Source organism: Microtus pennsylvanicus, chromosome 7 (genome assembly GCF_037038515.1).
Source record: "Microtus pennsylvanicus isolate mMicPen1 chromosome 7, mMicPen1.hap1, whole genome shotgun sequence".
Lineage (NCBI taxonomy): Eukaryota > Metazoa > Chordata > Mammalia > Rodentia > Cricetidae > Microtus > Microtus pennsylvanicus.
The window spans coordinates 81,576,832-81,604,399 of record NC_134585.1 but is presented as its reverse complement, the minus strand read 5'-3'; the positions used below and the strand labels follow the sequence as shown (position 1 = coordinate 81,604,399).

Sequence of the window (27,568 nt, the reverse complement as noted above, 5' to 3'; positions counted from 1 at the left end):
TGCGTGCCCCACACAATTTCTCTCTGCAAATTGTCCGGTTGTGGATCTCTGTTAATTCTCACTGCAAGAAGTGTCTTAGATGTGGGTTAAATAAGGCACTGATCTCTTGATAGCATGCAGAGTACATTCCAGTACCTTGATGGTAGTCAGTAGGGGTGAAGCTTTTAGACACTAGCTGGACCTTTGTGTTCAGTGACTTAAGCGTTGTCTTCAGTAATAGCCTTAACATGAGGTTGTGGAGAGCAACCAGTAGCCTTGACAATAGCCTGTGATGTTTGGGGTGGAGGTGGGTGTCTATGGAATTCTTTCTTCAGTGACTCAGCATGATAATAGCTTACTCCTGGTCACTGGAGGGTTTACTTGGTGGAATAAGGTATCTAGTTCGGACATTGTCTCTCCTATTTATTCACACACACACCCCACCCCCCCTTTTTTTTTGCATGTGGTGGGGGGGGGGTTGGGTTTGTAATCCTGGGGCTGTCCTGGAACTCACTTTGTAGACCAGCCTTCACATTCAGAGATCATCTACCTCTACCTCCCAAGTGCTGAGATTAAAGGAACATTCTGCTACTGTCCAGCCATGTATTTATTTACTTAATAGTAAGCTGCATTTTACATTAATACTAATAATATTGGAGATTGAGTCTAGGGTACTTGTTGAGAAGGAAAGTGGTCTGCCTTAGTTTTGTTTTTATTTTGAAACAGGCTGTGAGATGCCTAAGGCTGGTCCTGAACTTATTCTGTAACCTGTGTAGGCCTTGAACTTGTCATCACCTTTCAGCTTCTAGAATTACAAGTCTGTAACAACAGGTCTCACTAACTGTTCAGCTTTGGTGGCAAAAACGAGCAAGCAAAAAAACCAACAAAACCCTGAAAAACCTATATCATGTATAAGAAAAAGATGCTGCTGCCATTGTTGGGTAGAAATTTTGAAGGAAAAAAAAAAACCAGAAACAAATGGAGTGTAATTTTGGACTTGTAATCTGACGTCAGCTTCTAGAACTTGTAGTATAAGTAAGTCCTCCTGGAGAAGGCCGTGAATAAAATTGCAGGCATGACCTGAGAAGGTCAGCCTCTACTGTTCTGTCTGTGAGCCAGGCAAGGACTCCTACAGTCTGGAGGAGTAAGATTAGACTAAAGCTAGATTGTTTTAGTGAATGTACAAGCCAGCTGATCAGAAGAAAAAAAGCTTCATTGATGTGGTCAAAATGAGTAATGTATAAATTAAGATCTGGGCCAGACATACCACAACAGTTGGTGTGTTTTAAGTTTTATTTTTATATTTTGCACTGCTGCTGTTACCCGAACTCAGGCCTTACAAATGCAAGGCAAATGCTCTGCCATTGAACTAGTGTTCTGCTTGTGTTTATTAGATAAGGTGGTATAATGGGCATGCTGGCATTATAGACCGCCAAATCACATCACTTGTCACTTTCGCCTAAATCATATACCGCTTTCTGTTATCTAGTCCACTGTTTCTGGTTCCCTTCTTTGGGTGACTTGCACTAGTCTGTTTGCTGTGCCCCATTGTCTTTTTCGTTTAGTTTCTTGTCTCACTTGGTTAGAACAGCATTATTTTTTTAAGAAATGGTACATGGGCTGAGGTAAATGGGAATCATTTCTTCAGTGGTATAGCCACTGAGATTTCCTTTGCTCCATCAAGTAATCCCCTCACCCCCACGGTCATGCAGATGGTTCTGATTGAGCTCAGAGGGTCACAAAACATTAGACAGAAAAAATAGGAGGGGGAAGAACGGCTTGTTATTGGGAGTGGGAGGTAAGAAAGGGCTCTGGGGATGAATGTTCATATACATGTATGAAATTGTCAGAATAAGTAAGTAGGTGTACATGGAAATGAAATGGTTTTGAGACCTTGGTAACTAAGCAGTATTATGCCTGTATTGGTATTTGAAGCCACTCTGTCTTCAGCATATATTGTAGCTGTTCATAGTTTTTGTTCATTTACACAGTGGCTTGTTTTCCTTTTGTACCTATTAGTATACATGTTCTCATCCATTGTTCTGGTGCCTCCTGAATTTTTTCATTTTTGTAATTTTATTTATTGAAATATTTTCCTTGGTAATTCTTAGCTAGTTGACTATTCCTCTGTACCACTGTTGGTGTCATGAAGGTGGTAGCCAGCAGCATTGCAGCCACAGACTTTGCAGTAGCTCCACAAAGTTCTGCGATATCTTTGTTCATAATAGTTATCCTCAGCCAGGTGGTGGTGGTGGCACATACCTTTAATCTCAGAACTCAGGAGGCAGAGGCAGGTGGATCTCGGAGTTATGAGTTTGAGTCCAGTCTGGTCTACAAAGTGAGTTTTAGGACAGACAGGGCTGTTAACAGAGAAACCCTGCCTCGAAAAAACCAAACAGCAGCAAAAGAGTTCCTCTCCTTGGTGGTGTTTTTCTTTTGGCAGTTCTTTGATAGTCCAGGCAGAGACAGGTGCTTTCTTACCTTGGTCGGTCTCACCGTAGTGCTCATGACTCTTGTCTTTTAACGCCACCAATCTTCTATTTTTATTTTCATGTATTTTTTTTTGAGGGGAGGAGCAGAGCAGGCAGATTTAACAACCTGTGCACTTCAGACACAGGATTTTGCTTGAACCTAGGTGGCATGGTGGAGGCGGCTGGAGTCTGAGCTGAGAGATTTGGGACAGCTAAGAAAGTCACACTTTGGCTGCCTCCAGTCACACAGCAGGAAGGCTGGATATTCTTAGACATGACAGCGCAAATCCATCACTGACAAGTCCATTCGTGTTCATTCTCTAACAGTTTTCCTCTATTTTCTTCAGAATTTAGATTATTTTGGGGGAAATTTTATGTATTTCCTAATCTTTTCGGTCTGATTGATTGATTTTTTTTTTGAGGCAGAGTTTCTCTGAGTAATAGTTCCAACTGTCCTGGAACTTGCTTTGTAGACCAGGCTCGCCTCGAACTCACTGAGATCCACCATGATCTTTTAATTTGTCAGTGTTTTTCTTTCTGATCCTTTTTTTTTTTGTCTTTTGAATGTTCTTTTTGTTGTGTGAATTGTAATTTGTCTTATTAAATGAAACCCCGGAGTCAAACTGGAAGGTCAGAGAAGCAGAGGAGCTAGCCACCAGAGTTCTGATCTCTGAATGCTCAGACCAAATAAGCAAGATCCTGTTGCTATGAATCCTCAGTCTGAATCCTTAGCTCCTGTCTCCTCCCGCCTTATATTCCTTTCTCTGCCCAGCCATATCGCTTCCTGTCTTCACCTACCTAGTGGTGAGATTAAAGGCCTGTGACTCTCAAGTACTAGTATTAAAGGTGTGTGCCACCACTACCTGGCTTCTATGACTAACTAGTGGCTTAACTCTGCACTCTGATCTTCAGGCAAGCTTTATTTGTTACATCACAAACAAAATATCACATTTTTATAGCTTCCTGTAATTGTTATATGTGCATGTAAAATCATAACTTTGGTTTTCTTTCTGTGTATGTGTGTGTGTGTGTGTGTGTGTGAGAGAGAGAGAGAGAGAGAGAGAGAGAGAGAGAGAGAGAGAGAGAGAGAGAGAGAGTGCGTGCACTCATACTTTTCTTTGCCTGTTTCCTTCAAGATTCTACTTATTTTTGAACTCAGGACAGCAGTTGAGAATAGCAGAGGGAATTGAGGAATCTGCTTCCTTAATAGATTTTTTTTTCAGCACATCCCTTTACTGCACTGAAGGAACTGTCAGCTTGTTCTGCATTGATACAGTTACCTCTTGTCCCTCTGCCTTCTCAGTGTCCCTCTTTCTGCTTTTGCTGACTAGTGTGTTTTAATTGCTTTGTACTATAGTTTTTAATATTTTTAAGTTAGCACACAAAAATAGGTTTCAGAACAATATAGTAGCATTTCATTTGTGTTTTAATAAAGCTTACCTGAAGATCAGAGAATAAAACAGCCACACTGATCAGCCTACAGTGGTGACATACACCTTTAATCCCAGTAGCCACACTAGTTTGCCATAGAAACCCGTTGGTAATGGTACACACCCTTAATCCCAGCACTAGAGATGATGACATGAGGATAAGCTCTCAGTCTCATTCTGAGATTCCTGGAGACAGGATCACCATTTTGGACTGAGGTAGAGGTTAGAGCCAGTGGTAGGCTGTTTTGCTTTTCTGACCTTCAGGTTGAACCCTAATTTCTGTCTCTGGGTTTGTATTAATCATGCTACAGTATAATACTGCTCCATCCCCACTGTCTTCTGTTTTCCTACACATAGTTATCTGAGATGATAGTACAATTATTCATTAAAACATTTGATTGGTTACCTATAAGATAGGCACTCTTGTTACCTTTTAAAATGTGTGTGTGTGTGTGTGTGTGTATGAGTGTGAGTCTATGACTGAGTATGGGAACGTGAATGCAGGTGGCTGTGGAGGCCAGAAGAGGGCATTGGGTTCCTTGAAGTTGGATTTACAGGTGGTTGTGAACCACCACCCCACATGAGGGGTGCCGAAGTTTAATCCTTTGGAAGGAAGCTAGTACACATAATTGCTGAGCCATCTCTTCGGCACTGTGATGTTTGAATGTATAGGGATAATGAACATAGAGGTAGCATATTACTTGACAGTAACTACTTAACACTGATCAAGTTAAATTTTTCAGGAGACTGGTATAATGACTCATACTTGTAATTCTATCATTCCAGAGGCTGGGGCAGGAGCATCACTACTGTTTGAGACCAGCTGATGCCTAAGTGAGACTCTGTTTCAAACAAGAAAGCAACAACAAAAAGTGAAAACTAACAGTTTTCATGAGATGTGAGGGTTGAAGTTCCCATTTTGAAAAATCAAAGTGCTGTTTCTGTGTTTTTCACCAGTCCTCGTCTGTACCTTTGACTTAGGGCCTTGACCTTGTTGATGTTAAGTTTGTAAGCAGCAAAGCAAGGGATATACAGGGGGCACTGGAGCTAGTTACCAGTCTTGCTTTGTCCATTAGTTACCGCTGTGACATTATGCTTGCATAATTACTTGGTTTCTTCAGGAAGGGAAGTCATTTTGGGTATGATGATCATGTGGGTAGTCATTTCCAAACAAGTCATCAGCATTTTTTTCTTTACGTAACTACATTTGCTATGTTGTGCTTGGGTTGGAAAGGTCTGATGGATAGACAGAACTGTTGAGTCAAAGACTGTAATTTAAAGAGCATGCACCAGGCAGGGTTAGGTCATCATTACTCCTGTGATAAGTTGCTGGGATATGAATGCTAACGATTCAACTTTGTGATTTGTTTCCTTATGGTAAAATTGAAGGGTCTAGCCAGAGCACCCCAGAGTTTGGAAATCTTTTCAGTATGCTTCATTTACTCATCTGCTGGCTTTTCAAAGTCATAGCACCTGACAGAACTGATGACTAATTGAAATTGTCACCTGTTGATGAGTTGTTTGCCAGACTGTAGGGTTATCACTAAAAACCCCTCACAACTCTTTGCAAATGAGTTGATGCTTAGGGAATTTTAGTCACTTAAATCCCTGTTCTTAAAAAGTGTCACCCAACTAATGAAAATTTAAAGGAGTTGTCAGATAAGGACTACAACTAGATCTGTACTGTAGGCTCCCCCTACATGCACCCTATTTTGTAATATTTCCTCTTAGTCCATCAGAGATTGGCCGATCTGGGATTGCATTCATGTCACTAGAGGAAATTTGTGGTAGTGAAGTCAGAGCCTGGGAAATGGGAGCTCTTATTTGCAGCATTGCTTGCAACCTTAGGATGGTAGGTGAGCAAGTATGCCAGACCTGCAGTATATTTCTTTCTCCAGCTCCTTTGATCTTTAATTTGGTTCTTGACTTTGGTATCCATTATATTCCTTTAATAAATAGTTCAGCTACATATTATGTTCTAGCCATTCATTAAAATATACAAAAACACAGAAAATGAGGTCCAAGTTTCAGAACAGAAAAGGGACTAGGAGTGTCTTTTGTGTTGTCTGGAGTGTTACTGTAGAATGACTTCACAGTGTTGGGTCTCTCTAGTCTGAGAGGACTACAGTGACAACTCCTGCTGGCTCCCCAGAAACAGTGGGTAGACATGATACAGAGAGGAGAGCAAAATGTGCATATCATAGCAGACCTAGTAAAATCTCCATCCACACACTGTATTTGCAACCAAGAACAATGTAGTTAGTATATAGTTTCTCAGTGTTTCCCTCTGTAGCTCTGGCTGGCCTGGAACTTGCCCTGTAGACCAAATTGGCCTCCAACTCAGAGATTTGCCTATCTCTATCTCCCAAGTGCTGATATTAAAGATATGCACAATCATCGCCCAACATAGCTTCCTGTTTTTTAAGAAACATGAAATAAGAGGCTGGAAAGATGGCTTAATGGTTAAGGGCATGGACTGTTCTTCCATAGTAACCCAGTTTGGTTCCCAGCATCCACATTGGTACCACTGGTTATAAGCTCCAGGAGGGATCATTTGCCTCTGGCTTCAGTGGACACTTGCATGCATGTGCACAAAGTCCACGTGTGCACACATATGTAATTAAATATATACATTTATTAAAAGGTTTATAATTCTGGAACCATTCCAGATAAATAAGGAAATGAAGCTCTGTAATAGAAATGCCGTCAGGTTATTCCTGGTAGAGTGTACATTCCTAGTAGATTGACAGTTGAAGGAAAGCTTTTCATCTGTTGATTCATCTAGTTCCAGCAGTGAGTCTTCTCAGAGAAGTGCCGCAGTGCTTATCTTTTTGGCTTTTTTAATCAAGGTTTCTCTGTGTGGTCCTGGAACTCTCTCTGTGTAGATCAGACTGGTCTTGAACTGTCAGAGATCCGCCTGCCTCTGCCTCCGGAATGCTGGGATTAAAGGCATGCACCACTAGTGCGTGATGCAGACTTTATGATGAGGAAGGTGAGGGACAGGAAAACTGATACAAAATTGCACAATATGAATGACAGAATTGGGTTATAACATGGATGTAGATAGGAATCGAGCCCACTATATCCCATGTAGGAGTGAAAAACTTGTGTTCTTTAAATTGCTGACTGAAGCTAGGTTTAGTCTGTTAGATGGTAGATGCTGGAGGAACAGGAATTCAAGCTCTTCTGCCCTCTGTTTCTTAATCTCTTTGGGGCCAGTTTAGCTACATGGAATCTTGCCTCCAAAAAAGTTTTTATAAAATGATACTCACTATGAAAAAGGCATGTGATTGATTTTAGTAAATATATAATTACTGTCAGGTGCTGTAAACATTCCCAAATGTTTATTTTACATTTCAATAACTTCCCTATAGACCAGCAGTATGGTGTGGGGTCACACTTGGAGTTACTGCTTCGAATCTTTATTAGTGCTAAAGGAGCTATGTGCTAAACTTGAGGATTTTTTACACTTTATACACTTGAAGATGAAAGGTTAGGATGTCCTTTCTAGATGGAAAGCCCCAGTTTTTGTGGTGTGAAGGTGGTGGTAGACACTAATCTTTATGTCCAGAAGAGATGATTAAATGCATGTTTGCCTTGCTAGTTGGTGACAGATTTGAATATTTAAAACCACAACAAGCATACCAGGAACTAATGAAAAATTGATGTGATCCAAGTGAGAATTTAAAATTTCATCACATTTATTGTAGAAAATAGCACAGACATAGGGTGGACCCAGGAAACACTGAGCCACATTAGGACTGACACATTGATAATATTAACTTGTTGACATGTGATAATTTTTACAGAATACTGAAAAGGCTGAGTGTGTGTGTGTGTGGTTTCTTTCCAGCTAGTTAGATTTATCCTGCTCATGCTTGGCTTTTTCCTTCCTTTTCAACTTTCTGCTGTTGGTACAACAGTTTACTAATCCTGGGATCCCTAAAGTACAATACTAAACTCTTTAATTGACCCCTATAAACTTAGCTGATCTAAAACCAAGTTTATTCTTTTGTGCTTGAACTGACGTATTTTTCTCTTCCCTTACTTGCTATGGGTATTTAATCTCTCTGACCTGATAGTGGCTTCCACTGCTTAAACGTTGAGGTGTACTTTAGCTTGGCATCTGAGGCCGTCATAGTCTCTGTAGCATACTGCCCAAACTCTTCAGTTCTCTGACCATCCTGCTCTCAGGTATTGTTCATGATTCTCTAGATAACACAACACCACTTTATGGCTGTGCTCTTCTCTGGTCTGCCTGTGTGTGATTACTTATATACCGTGGCCATTCAAGGGCAGCCTGTCTCTTAGGTTAAAAATGTGTTATTTTGAGAGTAGTCATAATCTATTGTTAGCCTTTACTTTTTTTGTTCAAATGCATTCAAATCTGACAATCCTGGTAAAATGTGGGTGTTTCAGATGTGGTTGGAAAAAGCAGGCATTCATGGTGGGTGCACTGGTAGTCCTAAAACTCAAGGTCATCATCATCATCATCTACTACAGTGGTGAGCTGGAAACCAGCCTCAGCTACATTGATTTTTGAGACAGGGTTTCACAAAGTTGCACAGACTGACCTCAAAATGGCTAGACAGCATAGGCTGGCTTGGAACATTGAGTCTTGATTTAGCCTCCCAAGTCCTTCAATTACAGATGCAAAGCACCATGCCCATTTAAAAAAATTTTTTTTAAATATATAAATGCAGTGCAGCCCCACCATCTGTACTCTGTAGGAAGCAACATTTTAAAAATGAATGTGCTTAGTTGTATGTCATGGCATATGATTTTAATCCTAGCACTTAGGATGCAGAAATAAGCAGATCTCCTTCTAGTCCAGCCAGGGCTATATTAATGAGACTCTGTCTCAAAAAAATAAAATATTTTAACATATTAAGAAAATTGAGCCGGGTGGTGGTGACGCACGCCTTTAATCCCAGCAGTCGGGAGGCAGAGGCAGGCGGATCTCTGTTAGTTCGAGGCCAGCCTGGGCTACAAGAGCTAGTTCCAGGACAGGCTCCAAAGCTACAGAGAAATCCTGTCTTGAAAAACCAAAAAAAAAAAAAAAAAAAAAAAGTTGAGTCATTTAACTTTATATATAATCTTTTAATCTTTGATGGTCTAAAAGTGTGCAAATAGGGTAACTACATTTTTTTTATAAAAATTACTTAAATTTGAGAAGCGTTTTTGTCTTAATGAAAAGTGGTCTAATTGTCCTAGAGGTTGGTTTGTAGTCTAATTCTTTGTATAAAACGTGTTTATCGTATGCTGTCGTGGCTTTGTTTAAAAAACCTAAAATTTACTGTGTATTATTTTCCATTAGGAAACCACCCCTACTACTAATCCCCCACCTGCGGAAGAGGAGAAAACAGAATCCAGTCAGGAGGTTGCCAACCCAGAGCACTATATCAAACACCCTCTCCAGAACAGGTGAGCTTCTCACACAGACTCGGTAGGACTGGTTTTAGGCATACATGCTCAGGTATCATCCCTCAGAGGATTTTTGTTAGGAGAAGGAATGCTTCTCTGAAGGATAGAATCATAAAAATAAGACAGTGGTCGACCATGAGAACCAGGAACATGGCTGAGTCAAGGTTCCACAGTTTGTGTTGGATTGGACAATTTAAATAACTCTTTGCTGACTTCAACAAAGATTTTAGTAAAGTATAGGTGAAGGAATGAGAGATTGAAACATTTGAAAAGTGTATAGCACATAGGAAGCTAAAATGGACAGCAAAGGCAGACTGAGAAAGGAGATGGGTATGTGGAGGTGAGAGGAGGTTGGCACATTGAGATGAGATGGAGACTAAGAAGGTCCATTTTCATAATTTAACAGTGCAACGGGAAGATGGGTGAGAGTTCCCTATAAAGTTTTCTCTAAGACGGGCGGTAGTGGCGCATGCCTTTAATCCCAGCACTCGGGAGGCAGAGGCAGGCGGATCTCTGTGAGTTCGAGGCCAGCCTGGTCTACAAGAGCTAGTTCCAGGATAGGAACCAAAAGCTACAGAGAAAAACCCTGTCTCCCAAAATCCAAAAAAAAAAAAAAGTTTTCTCTAGCTATACCTATACCTCCCAGTCTGTTTCTGGTTTAGTTAACTGGTTTTTCAGATTATGTAATGAAAATAATTTTTAATTCACTGACAACTGATGGTGGAAAGAAAATGGAACCTTGAAATGTACATGAACCTGGAGAAAAGTACATTGGAACTGACTTATGAAGGCCCAGTTTCTAGTTTCTATGTATGTTTGCCTGAGACAGAAATTTCACTGAATTTACTTTGAAAGTCTGCAGGCCTGTTTGTAATTGTCATATTTTTGTCCTTCTTTATCATATTGTTGACATACTAAAATGATAGGTAAAATGTTTCTTCATAGGAGAGACCCTTGATTCAGTGTATCTGCCCTCAGTGAGGAGCATAATTAATTCTGTATGATGGTGAGGATTGTCACTGGTCCTAAATGGTCTTTACAAGAAAAATAGGATGAGGACTAGGGATGTAGCTCAGTAGTAGAGTGTTTGCCTAGCAAGTGTAAATTTCTAGGTTTGGCCCTCAGTTTTGCAAAAACAAATCATAAAAAGTTGATAAAATTCAAGGTGATAGCACAACACCAGAACCCTAAAGTTCATTTTGTCCTTTTTGTGGTGTTTTATGAATGCTACCCCTAGGGGTTGGAGCTCCATGGTTACAGGCACTGATTGCTCTTGCAGAGGACCCGGGTTTGCTTCACAGGACTCCAGTGGATCTCACAACCGCCAGTAACTCTCGTTGCAGGGGATCCAGTCCACCTTCACGAGTCCATGGCACCAGACATGCGCGTGCGTGCGCACGCACACACATACACCTTACTTTGTCGTTTAGTCATCTGAGCAGGGTTATTAGTTTGCTCTTATGGAGGGAAGTAATCCACACCTTAGTACTCGAAAGAAGTGAGATCACGGAAAATAAACAGATTTACTCAATCTTAGTGGATCTCCTAAGAGATTTCAGTTTCTCTATAAGTTCTAATCTTTTTTTTGTAAAGTACATTTGACTCTTTCATGAAGCAGGAACCCTGAAGGACTGTCTTCACCTTTAGGCAAGTTAAGCAGTCATTTTTCTGTGGGTCCTGCATGTCCAGTTCGTACAGCATATTATCAAGCAGTCCAGGCAAGAGCAGTTTCTTGTCCAAATGACTAAAAAAACTCCATAAGGAGCCTCTATGATGCCCATCATCCTCTTGAAGCAGATTGATGCTGCCAGGAGCAGATGTATCTCATTGTTATAAAAGTCCTAAGTTCTTAAAACATTTTAAATGCCATATTCTTTTAGTCTTTGAAAAGTTTGAAGAATACCTATCCATCTGAAATATTTCTCTACACCTAGAAAACCTAACATGACTACAAGCTTGACTATTATATTAATTATAATATAATTATATTACATTTTTAAATGAGCTGCACAAACACGGTACCTTAATCAGGGTAGAAATACACACAGAACAAAATTGACCTTAAATTTGTAGCAATAAACCAAGATCCATACCAATGCAAACTATTCATCTCTATAACATATCCCCCTTTAAATGTAAACAAATATTTATAAACAGTCATTTAGGGTGTTTGGTGCTGTTTTCTAGAATACTTCCAGCTGATGGGGGTGCTGTTGATCAGGACTTTTGGGGGTATCCTGTATGGTAGCTCCATCTGGGCATTGTTTCACAGGGTCTTATTTGATCAAACCGTATTAATTGGTAAAGAATCCACAGCTTTCTATCCTCTGTGGAAGCAAAACCAGAACCTCTTTTCCAAAGCAGCATATCCTGCCGGGCGATGGTGGCGCATGCCTTTAATCCCAGCAGTCGGGAGGCAGAGGCAGGCGGATCTCTGCGAGACCAGCCTGGTCTACAGAGCTAGTTCCAGGACAGGCTCCAAAGCCACAGAAAAACCCTGTCTCGAAAAACCAAAAAAAAAAAAAAAGCAGCATATCCTTAGACCCAAATATTTAAAGATACCTTTAAAGCATATATGTTGGTTTAGCTTAGCAGCTCCCACAATCAAATGTCTCTCTGCAGTCAAAAATTATAAAGACAATAGTATACATAATTCTCTGTGTATATTCCATCTTTATATGGCTTATTTTTTTCTACTCCTTTAATATGTGACGGACTGTACTCTTTTACTGTCTCTTTAAAGACTCGGTTGTATTTTTTAATCCTTTTTCTTTTTATTACCGTCTCTATTCTTTCTTCTCTGTTCCAAGCCTATATACATTTACCCAACACTGTTACCTATTCAGAGGGCATTTTTATCTGAATCTGTCTATATTGCATATCTGTAATCATTTTCTGACATGGAACATTTTAAAATGGTAAGCAGTATGGTTGCTTCAGCCCTGGATGCTGGCCCCACCTCTCTTTGCCTTTCAATATGGCAGAGGTATGTTTACCGCCAGCTCTAGTATTGCTGGGTGGGAGCCATGCTGACCACCTTAACTTTGGAAAAGACTGTATGGAAAAAACCCTTTGTGTCTTAAGTAAAAGCTAAATCTGCCATGCAATGTGCTGTGCAGCCTGGAAATGTCTTCGTGTATGGCAGCTAGAATCCACCATGCTTTCCTGCCTGTGCATGCCAATCCAGCCGCTTGCCCAGGAGGGGGTGCTGAACAGCAGGCATGCTCTCAGCTACTTTCCTCCTAACCCCGAGTGGGTCTACAAGCACCCAGACCCAAAGTGTGTGGCTGGCCATGCGTGTTAGCCACAAATGTATGGGTGCCATCTTGTAGGCAGAGAAACACTGCTTGGCCTATTAGCTTAGGCTTCTTATTAACTAACTCTTATATCTTAAATTAACCCATTTCTATTAGTCTGTGTATCACCACAAGACTGTGGCTTACTGATTAACATTCCAGCATCCTTCAGTAGCTACATGATATCTCTTTGACTTCGCCTACTTTCTCTATATATATTTATGTTCAGATTTTCTGTCTGGCTTTATTCTGCCCTGCTATAGGCTCAAAGTGGCTTCTTTATTAACCAATAGTAATGAAACATTCACAGCATACAGAAGGGAATCCCACATCAACAGTGTAGACACTGTGAATGATTGTTGAGTTGTATTGTACAGGGAAAAATACTCTTCAGAATGTATGCAAGTGCTTTCCCCAAATATTTTCTGAAGTTGCTTGTATTTGAGCATGTCAAACCTAAGGGTACTGAGAGATGACTGTACAGTATTTCAGGGAGTAAGAATTTATTACCCTTAGAAATATGTGTGTGTGTGTGTGTGTGTGTGTGTGTGTGTGTGTGTGTGTGTGTAAGGCTTCTATAAACTATAGAAGTAAAACTTTTAGCCAGAAGCATACACAAATATACAGAAATTGTCATACATTATTTCAAAACATATCTGTAGATCTGTTTAACTTTATTTTTCAGTGTGTTAGACCACAACGTAACATTTAATGATTTTCCCCTTCTCTGCTCCCCTTTTTCCTTTTAGCTAATTTCTGCTCTATTTTGCCTTTAAACAATTGTTCTTAACTGCTATCATATTTTGTACACTATAATTGTCTGTTTTGCAGCGAATCTGTTATGTAGTTGATATACAATGTTATATTTATTTTTAATTTTGGAGCTTAGGATCAAACCTAGGGCCTCGCATATACTAGTAAAGCACTATTTTCCCAGCTAAAATCCATGCTTTTTAAATGAAAAATATGAAAACTATTGTTTGCTTTTGTAATAAAAACTACTTTTTAAATTTTTTCTATTAAATATACATAGTAAAGTTCAAATAACAGTTTATCTTAAACTTTATTTCTTTTTTAACATTTTAGATTAATTTTTATGCATATGGGTGGGTGTTCGCCCTGCATGCATGATTGTGCACCCACTGTGTGTATATACTGCCTATGGAGGCCATGAGAGGGCATCAGATCCTGGAACTAGTTAAAGATAATTGTGAACCACCATGAGGGTGCTGGGAATTAACCTGGGTCCACTGAAGAGTAGCTAGAACCTTCAACCACTGGGCCACCTGTCCGGCCCCTCTTAACCTTTCAGATCCACAGCTTAGTGATGTTAGTTGCACTCACACTGTTGTGTAACAGAACCTGTTTTCATCCGTAGAGAATGTCCTTTAGAGCTAGCATGATGCCACATGCCTTTAGTGCTAGCATAGAGGCAAGCCTGGTCCACAAAGAGAATTTGAGAACAGCCAGGGTTACACAGAGAAACCCTGTCTTAGACCTCCCTCGCCTAAAATATGTTTAGTTTTGTGTATATGCATCTACATATCTAAAGGTTTTCCTGTGTCACAGCACAAACAGGAGATCACAGGACAAACCAAAACTGGCTTTTACCTGGGTTCCAGTTGTGCAAACTCAGTCACCAGGCTTCCACTGTAAGTGCATTTGCCTGCTGTGCTATTTCCCTAACCCTTTTTTCATCTTTTAAACTGAAACTAGTTAATTAAATAAGTGCCAGCACCATTTTCTCCAGCCCTTGGCCTCACTTTTGTTCCTTGAATCTGACTACCTTAGGCACTTCATGTAGGTAGAGTCATAGAGTTGTGTGTGTGTGTGTGTGTGTGTGTGTGTGTGTGTGTGTGTGTGTGTGTGTGTGTATATGTTGGGTGGTATTATTTCACACGATCCTATGGTCTTGGAATTCATCCTTGTTATACTGAGTGTCAGAATTTCCTCTTGAAGGGTGAATAGTTTTCTATTGTATGTCAGTGCTATAATTTGACATCATTTTCTTACTGATGGACATTTCTGCCTTTTGACTAGTAAATAATTCTCCTATGAATATGGGTAAACAACTTTTTTATATGTTGGCTTTTTATTTTTAGGTGGGCACTCTGGTTTTTTAAAAATGATAAAAGCAAAACTTGGCAAGCAAACCTTCGATTGATCTCTAAGTTTGATACTGTTGAAGACTTTTGGGCGTAAGTAATTAAGATATTTATACTTTTTTAAGTTGTATAATTTTTTTTAATCTTGCATCATTCACAAAATGAAAGATGAAGTGTATCTGTCTCTTCACAAATGTTTGAATTGGTGATTATACTTTTACTATACATTGTTTAGTCTCTACAAAAGCCCTATGTTTGATCTCCAGCACCCCCACAAGCAGCAGAAAGAAACAGGGTTTTTATAGTCAGCTCTTTAGATTTGAATAGTCTTTGTTCCTCATTTTTCTGTGAGAATCCTCTTTTTACAGTCTTAGAATTTTTGACATTTTTGAAATTTGTTCCCATGTGCAGTCACCTAGATATATTTGTGTCATAACTGGGTTCTGGAGAGCCTTATTTCTGCAGTTTTCAGTACAATACCTGGAATTCCCCTGCTCAGGATACCAAAAGCCGAAGTGATTAGAATTCAGAGACGTGTCAAGAGAATGATGGTATCTGCGATGTTAGTTCATCAATTTTATCGAAATTTGTTCAAGTAATAGATATTTTATCTTTTAGGTTTAGTTTGCAGTGTAGGAAAATGTTGACTTGGAATTGTAAAGTTTTACAAGATTTTAAAGTAGAATATAAGCTGAAAGTCTTTTTTGAAAAGTGTGTTTAGGACAGGATGTAACTAAGTTGTTAAGGATGTCCTAGAACTAACCTTTACCTCCCAAGGCATAGCACATGTACACCGCCTATGCCTTAGAAGCTTAGTCTTTGTTTTCTGAGGATTAGATAATGGAAACTTAAATGTGATAGGCAGGTGTTGTACCATTGAGCTGCATTCCAGCTCCTCCAAAGTTTTCTTGATTTCCCTGGAGAAGATATAGGGAAATACTGTTTAAGAATGTGAAAGGCAAAATTTTAGAATGCTTTGAGTTACCTCAAAGTTACCTAGTCTATATATTTGTTAAGTTCATATACATGCTGAATTGAATACAAAAAATGGGTTATAGTCATGTAATTCACAGCTGTATGTTTTTCAAGGGCACAGTCAGTATTCAATGTATTTTCAATGCTTGCCTTAGAATAGACATTTAATATACATTGCATCATTAAAAAAGGCAAAGTATAAAATGAATAAAACTCTTGAATTCACTTTTTCTACTAAGAACATTGTAGTGTTTTTATGATACAAGTATATTTAAGCTCTGCTAATTAATTAGTTTTCTAGTTAATTGGAGTTCTTGAAAGCATCAAGGGGTTTTTATACTCTAATTGTGCTTACTCCAAGACTCTTAAGTAACTACAACGAAACCTTTTATACACACAGAAAGAAACTCTCAACTAAAGACGTGGTGGCACACACTTAATTTCAGCACTTGGGAAACTCTGAATTTGAGGCTAGCCTGCTCTACAAGACCTAGTTCTAAGACAGGCTCCAAAGCTACACAGAGAAACCCTGTCTCAAAAAAACAAAAACAAACAAACAAAAAAGCTCTCTAGTTTCCTACTAAGGAAAAGAAGAGTCTTGAACCCTACCTCCAGTCATATTTGCATGTAATCTGGATTGTTTGGCTTTTACGAGTTTATATAATTGTGTTTCTTATTTGTTGTCTTGTAGAACACAGACCCACAGTTTAGTTAATATAAGCTAAACCATTGGGTACTGTAACTGAGAGATTGGAAAGAATCCTTTACCTTTCTGTACATATTAGGCTACTTATTTATTTCTTACTCTTTTGTAGCAGATTTTATTTAAACAATTCTTTAGTCCATTTTGCTTTAATCTAGTCCGTATAATATTAAGATTCTTGAGGTTGTAGTTTGGGAATAGTGAACCATTAGATACCTTATGCATAATGTTATCTTATTCAAGCTGGATTATCTGTGTAATTTGAAAATGTAGAATTATTTCTTAAAATTGTCTAAAATATTGCTGGACAAAAATTAAAGTTAGCATAGGAGCGTGCCTCGTTTAATGCCATTGAAAGTTTGCAGACCTGTAACTGAGATAATGTCTGCCATCCAGTGTTAAAGATAGGCCAGTTTTACTCTTAAGAGACTGCAAGAGATAAGTGAGAAGCGTTTTCTCCCGCCAGGCAGTGAATATCAAACATCTCAAATACTGTTCCATGGTTTAAGTATTTTGGAAATACAGGTCCAACTGTTGGTATATGGCTGTGAGCTTGGTATGTGCCCGAGCTCCCCAGCGTCCAGGTGTGACCAACCTGGAACCATTTTTGGAGTTGGAGTTGTGTTTGTACCTGGATACTTGCTGAGATGATAAGTTAATTAAACCATTTAGTATGGGTGGTTTGTTTTCATTTTCTTCCAATTCACAAACAAATGTATAGAAATATTTTTGTTAAAATAAAGTCATTTGAGATAGTTCTTTGTAGTTATCTATGTTATAAAATTTCTTGAATGTAATCATTATTAAGACTGGTTTTGTCCATTTCAGATATTAGAATCAAAAAGGAAAACAAATAAATATACATAAACTTTTGTTTTTTCATATTTTCCAAATATGTGTATATGTGTGTTTGTATATATATCTATGTAAGCACCCAAATCCTGCATTACATATTATGTTTTTAATTATTATTTTCTTTTACCTAGTCTATACAACCATATCCAGTTGTCTAGTAATTTAATGCCTGGCTGTGACTACTCACTTTTTAAGGTATGCCTAATCAATGATTGTTTATATTTATTACAGGACCAGAACATTCAGGTATTTGTAAGAACTGGCCACAAATTCAGGCAGTTGGCTTTACCAGGCTTGAGTACACTAGTCTGGTGACATAGTTACTCATGGGTACATCCTGGGATTGACTTTGAACCTTGCTAATCCTGTGCAGCCCTTCCTGGATATACTCGTAGACTGACTTCGTCAACTCATTTTTAACCCATGAGATATTTATAAACAGACCTTTGTCAGGTGCTAGGATAGGACTTTAATTGGCTCATATTACATAATTTCTAATGTAGCTTCTGAAAGGTGTCTGCTTCTCAGGAACTTAAAGATCCTTCAGATGAAGTGAGACCTGAGGATCTGATGGTTAAATGATGAGTGGCACTCTCCTGTAGTCGCATGCCTCTGGCACACAGTTCCTGTGTGCTTTTAAAGGCTATACCAACTGCAGGGGTGTAGGGACTAAAAGAAAAGTTGTCAGTGTGGTTGCTTGCTGAGCCTAATTATGTTGTTATTTTGTAGGATGGTATTGAGCCTATGTGGGAAGATGAGAAGAACAAACGGGGTGGTCGATGGCTAATTACATTGAACAAGCAGCAGAGACGAAGTGACCTCGATCGCTTTTGGCTAGAGACAGTAAGGCTTTAAAATTACAGACCAGCTTTAGGATGTATTTTCTTTGGTGTTTACTCAGGCTTCCTGTTCTAGAAAAGTCCTTGTGCTCACATGGCATTGTATACACTAAAATTGGAACAAAATGTTCAAGATTCAGATTCCTGAGACTTTTGTTTTGTTTTGTTTTGGATGTAACTGGAAAGTATTGTGTTAACCAAAATAAGCCAAACTTAGAAATATGTGACATGTTTTCTTTCATATGTAGAGCTTAGGCTTAAAATATATATGTGTGTGTGTTTGTTCCATCATGTGTGTTTACAGGTCATCAAACTAACAAGACCTAATGAGGTGGAAAATAGGCCAGTGAATACATGTAGTAGGGAGGGGTTAAGAGAAAGGGAGCCAGCTGTGGGGAGTGCAAACAATGACAGGTATGAAGATGCCATGGTGAAAATAAAAATACATGGAGACAGATGAAGGGCAGTGCTTAGGTGTAGGTGTGACCTTTCCTGCTGGAAGATCATCCCAACCCTCTTCTTAGAAGCAGTGTTCTACTGCTCTGCTGGGACTAGAGCTCAGGATCCTACTGCCTCCAGCCTTTGAGTGATGTGCTTATATAAGCGTGTGCTATACAGCAAATAACCTTTTTTTTTCTATCATGGGAATATCATATACATGTGAATTCCATAAATGGCTTTTATTATTCTACAAGTCAGATAAAAAGTGATTGACATCCACTCCACCTTCTACAGTCAACTGCCCGTTTCATTAACCAAAAATGATAGGCTCTCACATTTTGTGATTAAACTTTTTACAACCCATTTATAGCATTGCTAATTAAAAATTATAAAATTTTGAAATCTCACCGGGCGATGGTGGCGCACACCTTTAATCCCAGCACTCGGGAGGCAGAGGCATGTGGATCTCTGTGAGTTCGAGACCAGCCTGGTCTACAGAGCTAGTTCCAGGACAGGCTCCAAAGCCACAGAGAAACCCTGTCTCAAAAAAAAAAAAAAAAAAAAAAAATTGAAATCTCTAATCGAGCAGTAAAGTTGTTGATTAACATTCTTTAGTGTGTGTTTTGATATAGTTCTTTTAGCACTTTGGTTTTATGAAGTCAGGCATTTTTGTCACCACTTGTACTCAATACCTGATTTATAGTTGATACTAACAAAGCAAATAAGCACTTACATGTCTGTATCAGTAATATTTTAAAGCGAAGATTTATTTACTCTTTTGGAGGAGAGTGAGGAAATCCCAGAAGACAGTGCTTCTCAGTGTTCCCGATGCTGCGACCTTCTAATACTTAATCATGTTATGCTGACCCTGACTATAAAATTATTTTTGTTGCTACTTCATAACTGTAATGTTTTTACTGTTAAGAATTGCAGTGTAAATACCTATGGTTTCTGATATGGTCTGAGGCAACCATGTGTGAAAGGGTTGTCCCAAATGGGACGTGAACCCCAGGTTGAGGCCTGCTGCCGTAGGAAAAAGAACATTTAGGTTTTGTAGGTTGAAAAAAACTATGGCAATGGTAGTGACAGTTGCTCAATAATGTTAAATGTGTTTAATACCACTAACTCTGCTTTGAAACTGTTAGAACATGGCAGTTAAATGGGTAGCTGTTTCTGTCATCTCGCTATTGATTGTTTGCCAACATGCTAAGCAGCTGAGCAGATGGATATTAATGAGATCACTTTTGTTTGTGACCAATTTGCAAAAAATGTTAAAACATTTGAATTTTTTTTAAAGCCAAGACAAAAAGCAATATAAATTAGTAAAATTTAGACATTTTAAAAGTCAGTTCATAGGTTGGTCTGTGGCCCACAGGTCAGATGGGGCTTGCTGCCAATCTAACCGCCTGAGTTCAATTCCTAGAACCTACTGGGTGGAATGGGAGAACCAACTGCTGCAAATTGTTCTCTTGTATTAGTTTGCTATGGCATGCATGTCCTGCCTCCATCCCCAACAAAATAGCAACAACAAAAAATTAAGAATCAGTTATTTTTATTTATTTGCTTTGGGTTTTTTCTTTGTCTCTGTTGCTTCAAACTTGGCAACTTGCCTTTGCCTGTTTAAGAAGTCAACTCTTGATTTAGAAGCTGCTTTAAGTTTTTAACTGTACACCTAGAAAAGAGACCTTTGCTTTCTTCACTGTTGATATATTTGATGTAATTTGGATTTTATTTTTCAATTTTTTTTTTAGCTGCTGTGCCTTATTGGAGAATCTTTTGATGACTACAGCGATGATGTATGTGGAGCTGTTGTCAATGTTAGAGCTAAAGGTGATAAGATAGCAATATGGACTACTGAGTGTGAAAACAGAGACGCAGTCACACACATAGGGTGCGTTTTGCTCTACCTACCTACTTCTTGGACAGTATTAACTACATCTAGAAGTCTTTTACATCCAGCTTTAAAAACTTAGGAGTTTACAGACTTATTTTCTTTGTAAATGTTTTCATGAACACTTAGAAATTTGGACCCTGATGACATTGAATATGTTTGTCCTCTGTAGAATGGTTTTGCAGCAGTGGTGTGTGCACTGTCTAGAACAGTTGAGTGCAGGTAGTGAGTCATGGTTCCTGTCCATATTTAGAACTCACATGTTTATAAGTTTTTGTATTTTGTTCTGGTAAGTTTTATTCTTTACAAATGTGATCATTCTCCCCCATTCTTCCCTCTAGAATTTTGCTAGAATTCTCTCTGGCTACATGTAAATTGGTAAAAAGAAAAATCAAGTTTGATTCTAGGTGTGATTTATAAGAAAGAGATTCATTGTTGACTTGTCATTTTTCATCTTTTAGTATCAACATTTACTTGTAGGAACGTTGTATTTCTTTAAAAAAACAGAAATGTGCTGTGTACTAAACAGGATTAAGTATATGAGTATGAGCTATATATATTAGAGTACCTAATCTGCAATATTAAGAAAATCTCTCCTTAAAAGCCCATAAGTTGGCTGGACATTATCCCAGCACCTGGGAAGCAGAGGCAGGTAGATCTTTGAGTTTGAGGCTAGTCTGGTCTATATAGTGAGTTCTAGAACGAGCCAGGTTTTTGTAGATGCTGACTCAAAATAAATGGATGAATGGATGGGCAAACACACAGACGTCCGGGTGTTAAAAGCTTCCAAGGAATGAAGCACATCTAAAGAAACAACAAAAAGCTACAGAAAAAAATGCAATCTGCATGGCTATATATTTTGAGTGGATATGAAAAACAAGCTGACAAAATACCCGAAAAAGAGCATGTACCTCATTTGTCAATTTCAGAAATCTGAATTTTCATTTCTCAGGTAAAAAAATACCGAACACTCAAAAATAGGGAGAAAGACTCAATTTCACAGAGCAGAATTAAAATTCTTCTAAACAGGTATTTTTTGAAATAACTAATCTGGCATCTAGTATGAGATAACACTGTAATAGCTGATTTAGTCATAGTAATCGTAGTTCCTTACACAGACTAGTGCGATTACAAATATGTGTAAAGTGATTAAGTATGGTTGTGAAAGTAAATGCTAATTTTTAATTTTTCTAGTTATGCTGAAAGAAAATATTTTGTTTTGCTTCTTGTGAGCATTACTTAATGTAAGGGCTAATAAGGGATGAATTTTTAAAAAACTTTTTTTAAAAAAGAAGAGTTAATGGTCCTTTTTTTTTTCTTTGTCTTATAGGAGGGTATACAAGGAAAGGTTAGGACTTCCTCCAAAGATAGTAATTGGTTATCAGTCCCACGCAGACACGGCTACAAAGAGCGGCTCCACCACTAAAAATAGGTTTGTTGTTTAAGAAGACACCTGAGTGTTCTCACAGGAGACTGCGTCACGCAATCGAGATTGGGAGCTGAACCAAAGCCTCATCTAAGCAGAGTGGACTGCACTGAAGTTTGATTCCATCTAAATGTTGCTAAGATATAAGAGAAGTCTCATTCGCCTTTGTCTTGTACCTCTGTGTTCATTTCTTCCCTTCCTCCTCCCCAATTTTTGCTAGTGTGTCCACTACCCCAATCAAAGAATTACAGTATACGCCACCCCAGAATCCGCAGGTGTGTTCCTGGCCCGCACTGTAACAGCTGGGTAGAATTACCATGATACACACATTTGCCTTTCCACAGTATTCGAAAAAGAACTTGCATTTCTGTTACCTTAGCAGGAAAAGATCTGTTTCTGCTCCACTCCGTGCAGGAGCGTGTTATGCTGGTGAGAGTCTGCGTGCAGTTGTCCAGCAACCTCGTGTCCTTCCACAGCGTTCTCCTTGCTGGCCTCTTGCTGATGGCTGCTAGAGTTTAATTTATTTGCTTCCCTCCTTGATAACATTACTGATTCTGATTTCAGTTTTTCATTTGTTTTGCTTTTGTTTTTTTTCCTCATGTAACATTGGTGAAGGATCCAGGAATATGACAGAAACATGGAATAAACATTAAATTTGTGCATTCTTTGGTAATTTTTTGTTTTTTTGTAACTACAAAGCTTTGCTACAAATTTATGCATTTCATTCAAATCAGTGATCTATGTCTGTGTGATCCCTAAACATAATTGTGGACTATAAAAATGTAACACCATAATTACATTCCTAACTAGAATTAGTATGTCTGCTTTTGTATCTTTATGCTGTACTTTAACACTTTGTATTACTTAGGTTCTTTTGTTCTGGTTACAAATGGCTCAAGTAGAAAAGCAGTCCCATTCATATTAAGACAGTGTACAAAACTGTAAATAAAATGTGTACAGTGACTTGTCTTTTAGACAACTAGAATTGTCCTTTATTTCTCCATCTCTGTAGAAGGAATCTGTACTTCCAATTGCAAGGCAGTCTCTTGTGTCTTCATAGTGTCTTCCCCATGCACAGTCAAAGTTTGGAGCACTAGTTTATTATTATGTTTATTACAATTTTTAATAAATTGAATAGGTAGTATCACATGTAATTAAACTGATGTGGTTATCTTTTTTAATAAAGTTAAGGCACAGTTTTTCAGTCTTAGGTTAAATAATGTACTTTGAATATGTTAAAATTCATGAGAATTGGGATTTTGGTGTATCACCATTTGATAGGAACAGTGGCTATAAATTTGTTGACTTTGAGATGTTTTTACGTAAAGAGCAGAAAACTAGCATGAGGAGAGTATAGGGGAACATGTGTTAGGATTCTTAGTGTTTATTATCTGAATAAAACAGAATAAACAAGTATTAAGAACTATTTATATTGGTCAATTGTTACAGTATGGTTTTCTGTAAACTTGAAACCTTGATCTATTCTTTCCTTGTATCATTTCAAAGTAAACTTGAAGATATTTTGTCTGCAATACACAATTGTATAGTTCAGATCCTATGAAATGAGGTGTGGCTACTATAGGCTAAATGGTAAGCTGAACTATGGGAGCAGAATGGAAATCACTAGTTGAGAAAAATGCTGTCTTTAAGTGGTTATTATTATGAACTCATCCTTTTCACACTGATAAACTTGATAAAGATCCTTCTGAAATAAATATGGAATCAATAGCATTGCTTTTATTACAGCCTTTTAAGATGTCCCACAGATTGCCAGTTGACTGCTCGGTGTCACAGTCCCTGTTGAGTGTTCTAGCGGTAGCAGTGTTTGTCATCTCAGTGTTCTATACCTAATATCTTCTGCATAAATGTGGGTATTTCGGGGATGTTCCATCCTTTTATCACTGTAACATGGTCTGTGCTGGGCTGCCTTCATGGCTATTTTGTGGGTATGAGTTTCAGGGCGGACACCTGAAGCTAGTGGATACAATGTGTAGGCATGAAAGTGCTGGTGATGAGACTTTGTTACCAACAAATTGAATTCTAGTAGTTGGCCTATTAGAATGCTCATATTCCTTTAATTCTAGAGTATAATTCAATTAGAAGTATCAACTTTAAGTAGAGGAAGAATCAAAATACAATTTTAAAGTTAAAAGCTTTCAGTAGGATGCATTTTTGTAATAGAAAAATGAAATGATTTATAATGGATGAAAAATTGTGATCTAGCTGCTCTTACTTGTCAGACTTCCTTTTGGACTGCCAACTCCCAGATAATGACATGGAGACTTCTTATAATTGTGAAAGCTTGACCTTTAATTTAGGTCTGTTCCCAACCAGCTCTTACAACTTAAATCAAGCTCTTTCTGTTAATCTCATGTGGCTTTTTACTCCCTTCATTTTGTATGTCTAGTTTGCTTGTGTCTTGCTGGTGTCTCCCGTGAGCCTAGATTCTAACCCTGAGTTCCTCTCTCCCAGGAAGGCCTGCCTGTTCTCTCCTGCCTAGCTATTGACCATTCAGCCCTTTATAAAACCAATCAGAAGGTGCTTTAGGTGGAGACACATCTTTACAATGTACGAAAAGATTATCCCACAACATTGTAATGGATAAATTAACAATTCCACAGAAGGATTTAGTGTATACTATATAGGAATTAAATAGCTGCAACACTTACATAATACTAATTGTTAGGTGGTGTTTCAGCCACTTCACATATACATTGGCCTGCATAATAACTATAGGTATCATTTTTCCAATTTACAAAGGATGAAACATAAGCATTAATAGTTAAATAATGTTAAAGCTTTTATCAGATGTGAAGTATGAATTTGAGTCGTAGAATTTGCTTCCAGTGGTCCTTAGTCGCTTTCAGGAAATGTAAAATCTCATGGGCTGTAGTAAGTTACCTCAGTTACATTCAGCCAGTATATAAGATATAGTATATATATTATAGGCATATAAATGTTTCTCCATTTTACTGCCTTTGCCAATGAAGCTAATAGATTTTTTTTTTTAGGCTTAGTGTGTTAACAACCAGCTAAGTTCATCACAAATAACCATGGAGGCAAAGTTACAGGAGTTAGTGTAAATGGATGTTTTCATTGGTGCTCTAAGTCATCTAAGATATGACAAAGTGTTCAAATTGTTAGGACTTATAAAGTTCTTGAATGCTTGTTAAGTTAGTAAATGGTGTGGGATGATGGTGCATTCTTTGATCACAGATGGATGATTCTAAGTTTGAGGCCAACCTGGACTACACAGGCCTTTTTTCAAAAAGATATGGGCTGGGATCATGCCTCGTTAGCGTGCTTGTCATGCATGTGCTAGTTCTTTGTATGATATGATGAGCGGTTTGTGTTAGTGTCTGTCTTGTTTCTCCAGAGTGCAGGTCAGTGTATTCACTACAAGTGAAATACTACACTTTGGAACTGGTGTAGAAATGGCTGAGTATCTTAAAAAACTTCCCCAGCAATTTACGTTGTAACAGTAACATGTGTGATCATTTCCCACTAATAGAAAAGGGATATGTTTTACAGAGTCGTGTCTGGCGGTATAGGAGATTTAGACTGGTTGTTCTTCACAAAGAGCTCTTGAAAGACCGCTGTTGTGTTTTCCCAGAACACTTACCTGCCCACTAATCCTCAGCAGCCTGTGGTACGTGTCCTGGCACCGTACAGCTAACGGTTTGGGTGTCAAGTTTTGGTTCTGTTGTGCAGCAAATTAAAATAACTAACTGTTGAATCCTGCTTGCTGTGGATTCCAAGCATTAAATCTGTCCACTTACTAGCCAGAGTAAGGCTATAGACATGGAGATCCTTGTGTTTGGTCCGCTGGTGGAAGTAGTGAGGTGGTATGCGTGTGATCACATGAAGTCCTTTTGTTTTTCAAGACAGGGTCTCTGTAGCTTTGGAGCCTGTCCTGGAACTCGCTCTTGTAGACCAGGCTAGCCTCAGACTCAGACCTCTGCCTGCCTCTGCCTTCCAGCCCCAAAGGGGTGAATTTAACATTTTAATTTTGCTCTCCTGACCTCATGACGACTCAGAAGTTTTGTACAATTCACTTGCCTGTTTCTTTCCTGTGTGCTAGAACAGGATGTGCTAGGCCACTACTGTAAAGACAGTTCTAAAGCAGACTTTCAAAATGAATGAGAGCCTCCATTAAGTTCTACAAACAGCTTTATTGAAATTGAAGGGGTTTTTGTTGTTTTTAAAAATACAGGCAGTTTGTGGCACATTACTTTAATCCCAGCACTGGGAGGCAGAGGCATCTCTGCGTTTAAGGCCAGCCTGGTCTACAGAGCTAGTTTTAGGACATCCAAAGCTTTACAAAGAAACTCTGTCTTGGAAAATAGCAAAATAACATAAAAGGCCTGGTTGTCTTGGAGAGTCTCAGCTCTAATGTTGAGTCTCAGTGATTCCAGCAAGCCAGTACATGGAAGTGCCAGGTTACAACTTGGTGGCCTTTTCTTTTTCCAAGATGTGTATGGGCACTTTGTCTCACGTATGCATGTGTACCACGTGTCTGCAAAGTGGTCAGCAGAGTGCATCTAATCCCCTGGAACAGAGTTCTGAACAGCTGCGAGCCACCCCGTGAATGCTAGGGACCGACTTGATCCTCTGCATGAACAATTAGGCGCTCTTAACCGTGCGCCATCACTTCAGCCCCATAGCTCTGATTGCACGACAGCATTAGATTTCTTTTAAGAAAATAATTTTAGTGTATTCTCATTGTAATTTTGCATTGATCTATGTTTTGAGGGTAGCAGCAAGTCTTTTCTTTAGTCCCCAATTCCAAATACTGAACTGATTTTTAATGTTTGACAAAACATGCCCACTTTCCTTAAAGAAGGTAAGCAATATGTCCTGTGTACCTTAATTTTGCTCACTTCAAGGCATTTCTTGACTTTGCTATAAATGCCAGATTTTTCTGTGTGTACATTAGACATTTGTATGTGTACTTGGTGTATGTTATTTCTTTTGGATCTTAACTATACTAGTATTGTTTAATAATCTTGGACTCCTGGTGCACATGGAAAGCAGTATTTTCTCTGCCTTGGTGTTTTTTTTTTTAATTTATCTTTTAGTGCTGTGCTTCCTGTCTCTACAGACCTGCATGAAGCTCTGTCTTTATATAAGGAAGATAGTTTGCTTTGCTTCAGCAGTACTAAATGACATTTCTTTCTCTTTCTGACACATATGATGCTAGCCTACACTTAAGAACCTTTGTCTTTTGTGGGGCATATTTCCGTGTGTGTGTGTGTGTGTGTGTGTGTGTGTGTGTGTGTGTAGAGAGAGAGAGAGAGAGAGAGAGAGAGAGAGAGAGAGAGAGAGAGAGAGAGGAGAGAGAAACCCTCATAGTTTTTGATAGAGTAAAGTTATGTTACCCTACACATGGCTATGCCATGATGGTTGATGAGAGTACATGCTATTTAGGATTTAAAAAGACTTTTAGCTCTGGCAAGTATCTAATGGAGTGACCTATAATTGGAGTGTGCCTACTTCCTGTCATCGTGACAGCTGTTGGATGTAGCTACTCTGAAATGGCAAAGGGCACTTAGTAGTTGTGCAGTGGTATCTTCTCATTTTACATGTGATACTGCTGGAAATTTCAGGGTTCAACTTGTGCAGAAAATACTTACGTATGATCCCAGCACTGAAGAGGCTGAGGCAAGAGGATTAACATTTCCAGGCCAGCCTTTACTTTGTAGTCAACATCATGTCTCAAAATTGAGAGTTTAG

General features: G+C 38.6%; 1 protein-coding gene across 1 annotated transcript in view; it reads left to right on the top strand.

Moving 5' to 3' along the window:
* Window positions 1-23,550, top strand: part of Eif4e (eukaryotic translation initiation factor 4E) — a 33,023-nt gene extending 9,473 nt beyond the window's left edge. The window contains exons 2-7 of the mRNA XM_075981240.1: window positions 9,198-9,304; window positions 14,703-14,798; window positions 17,370-17,433; window positions 17,968-18,081; window positions 20,270-20,409; window positions 21,740-23,550. Coding sequence (XP_075837355.1) covers window positions 9,198-9,304; window positions 14,703-14,798; window positions 17,370-17,433; window positions 17,968-18,081; window positions 20,270-20,409; window positions 21,740-21,854 — 636 coding nt within the window. The 3' untranslated portion in view covers window positions 21,855-23,550. The remainder of the gene's footprint in view (window positions 1-9,197; window positions 9,305-14,702; window positions 14,799-17,369; window positions 17,434-17,967; window positions 18,082-20,269; window positions 20,410-21,739) is intronic.
* The last annotated feature ends 4,018 nt before the right edge of the window (window positions 23,551-27,568 follow it).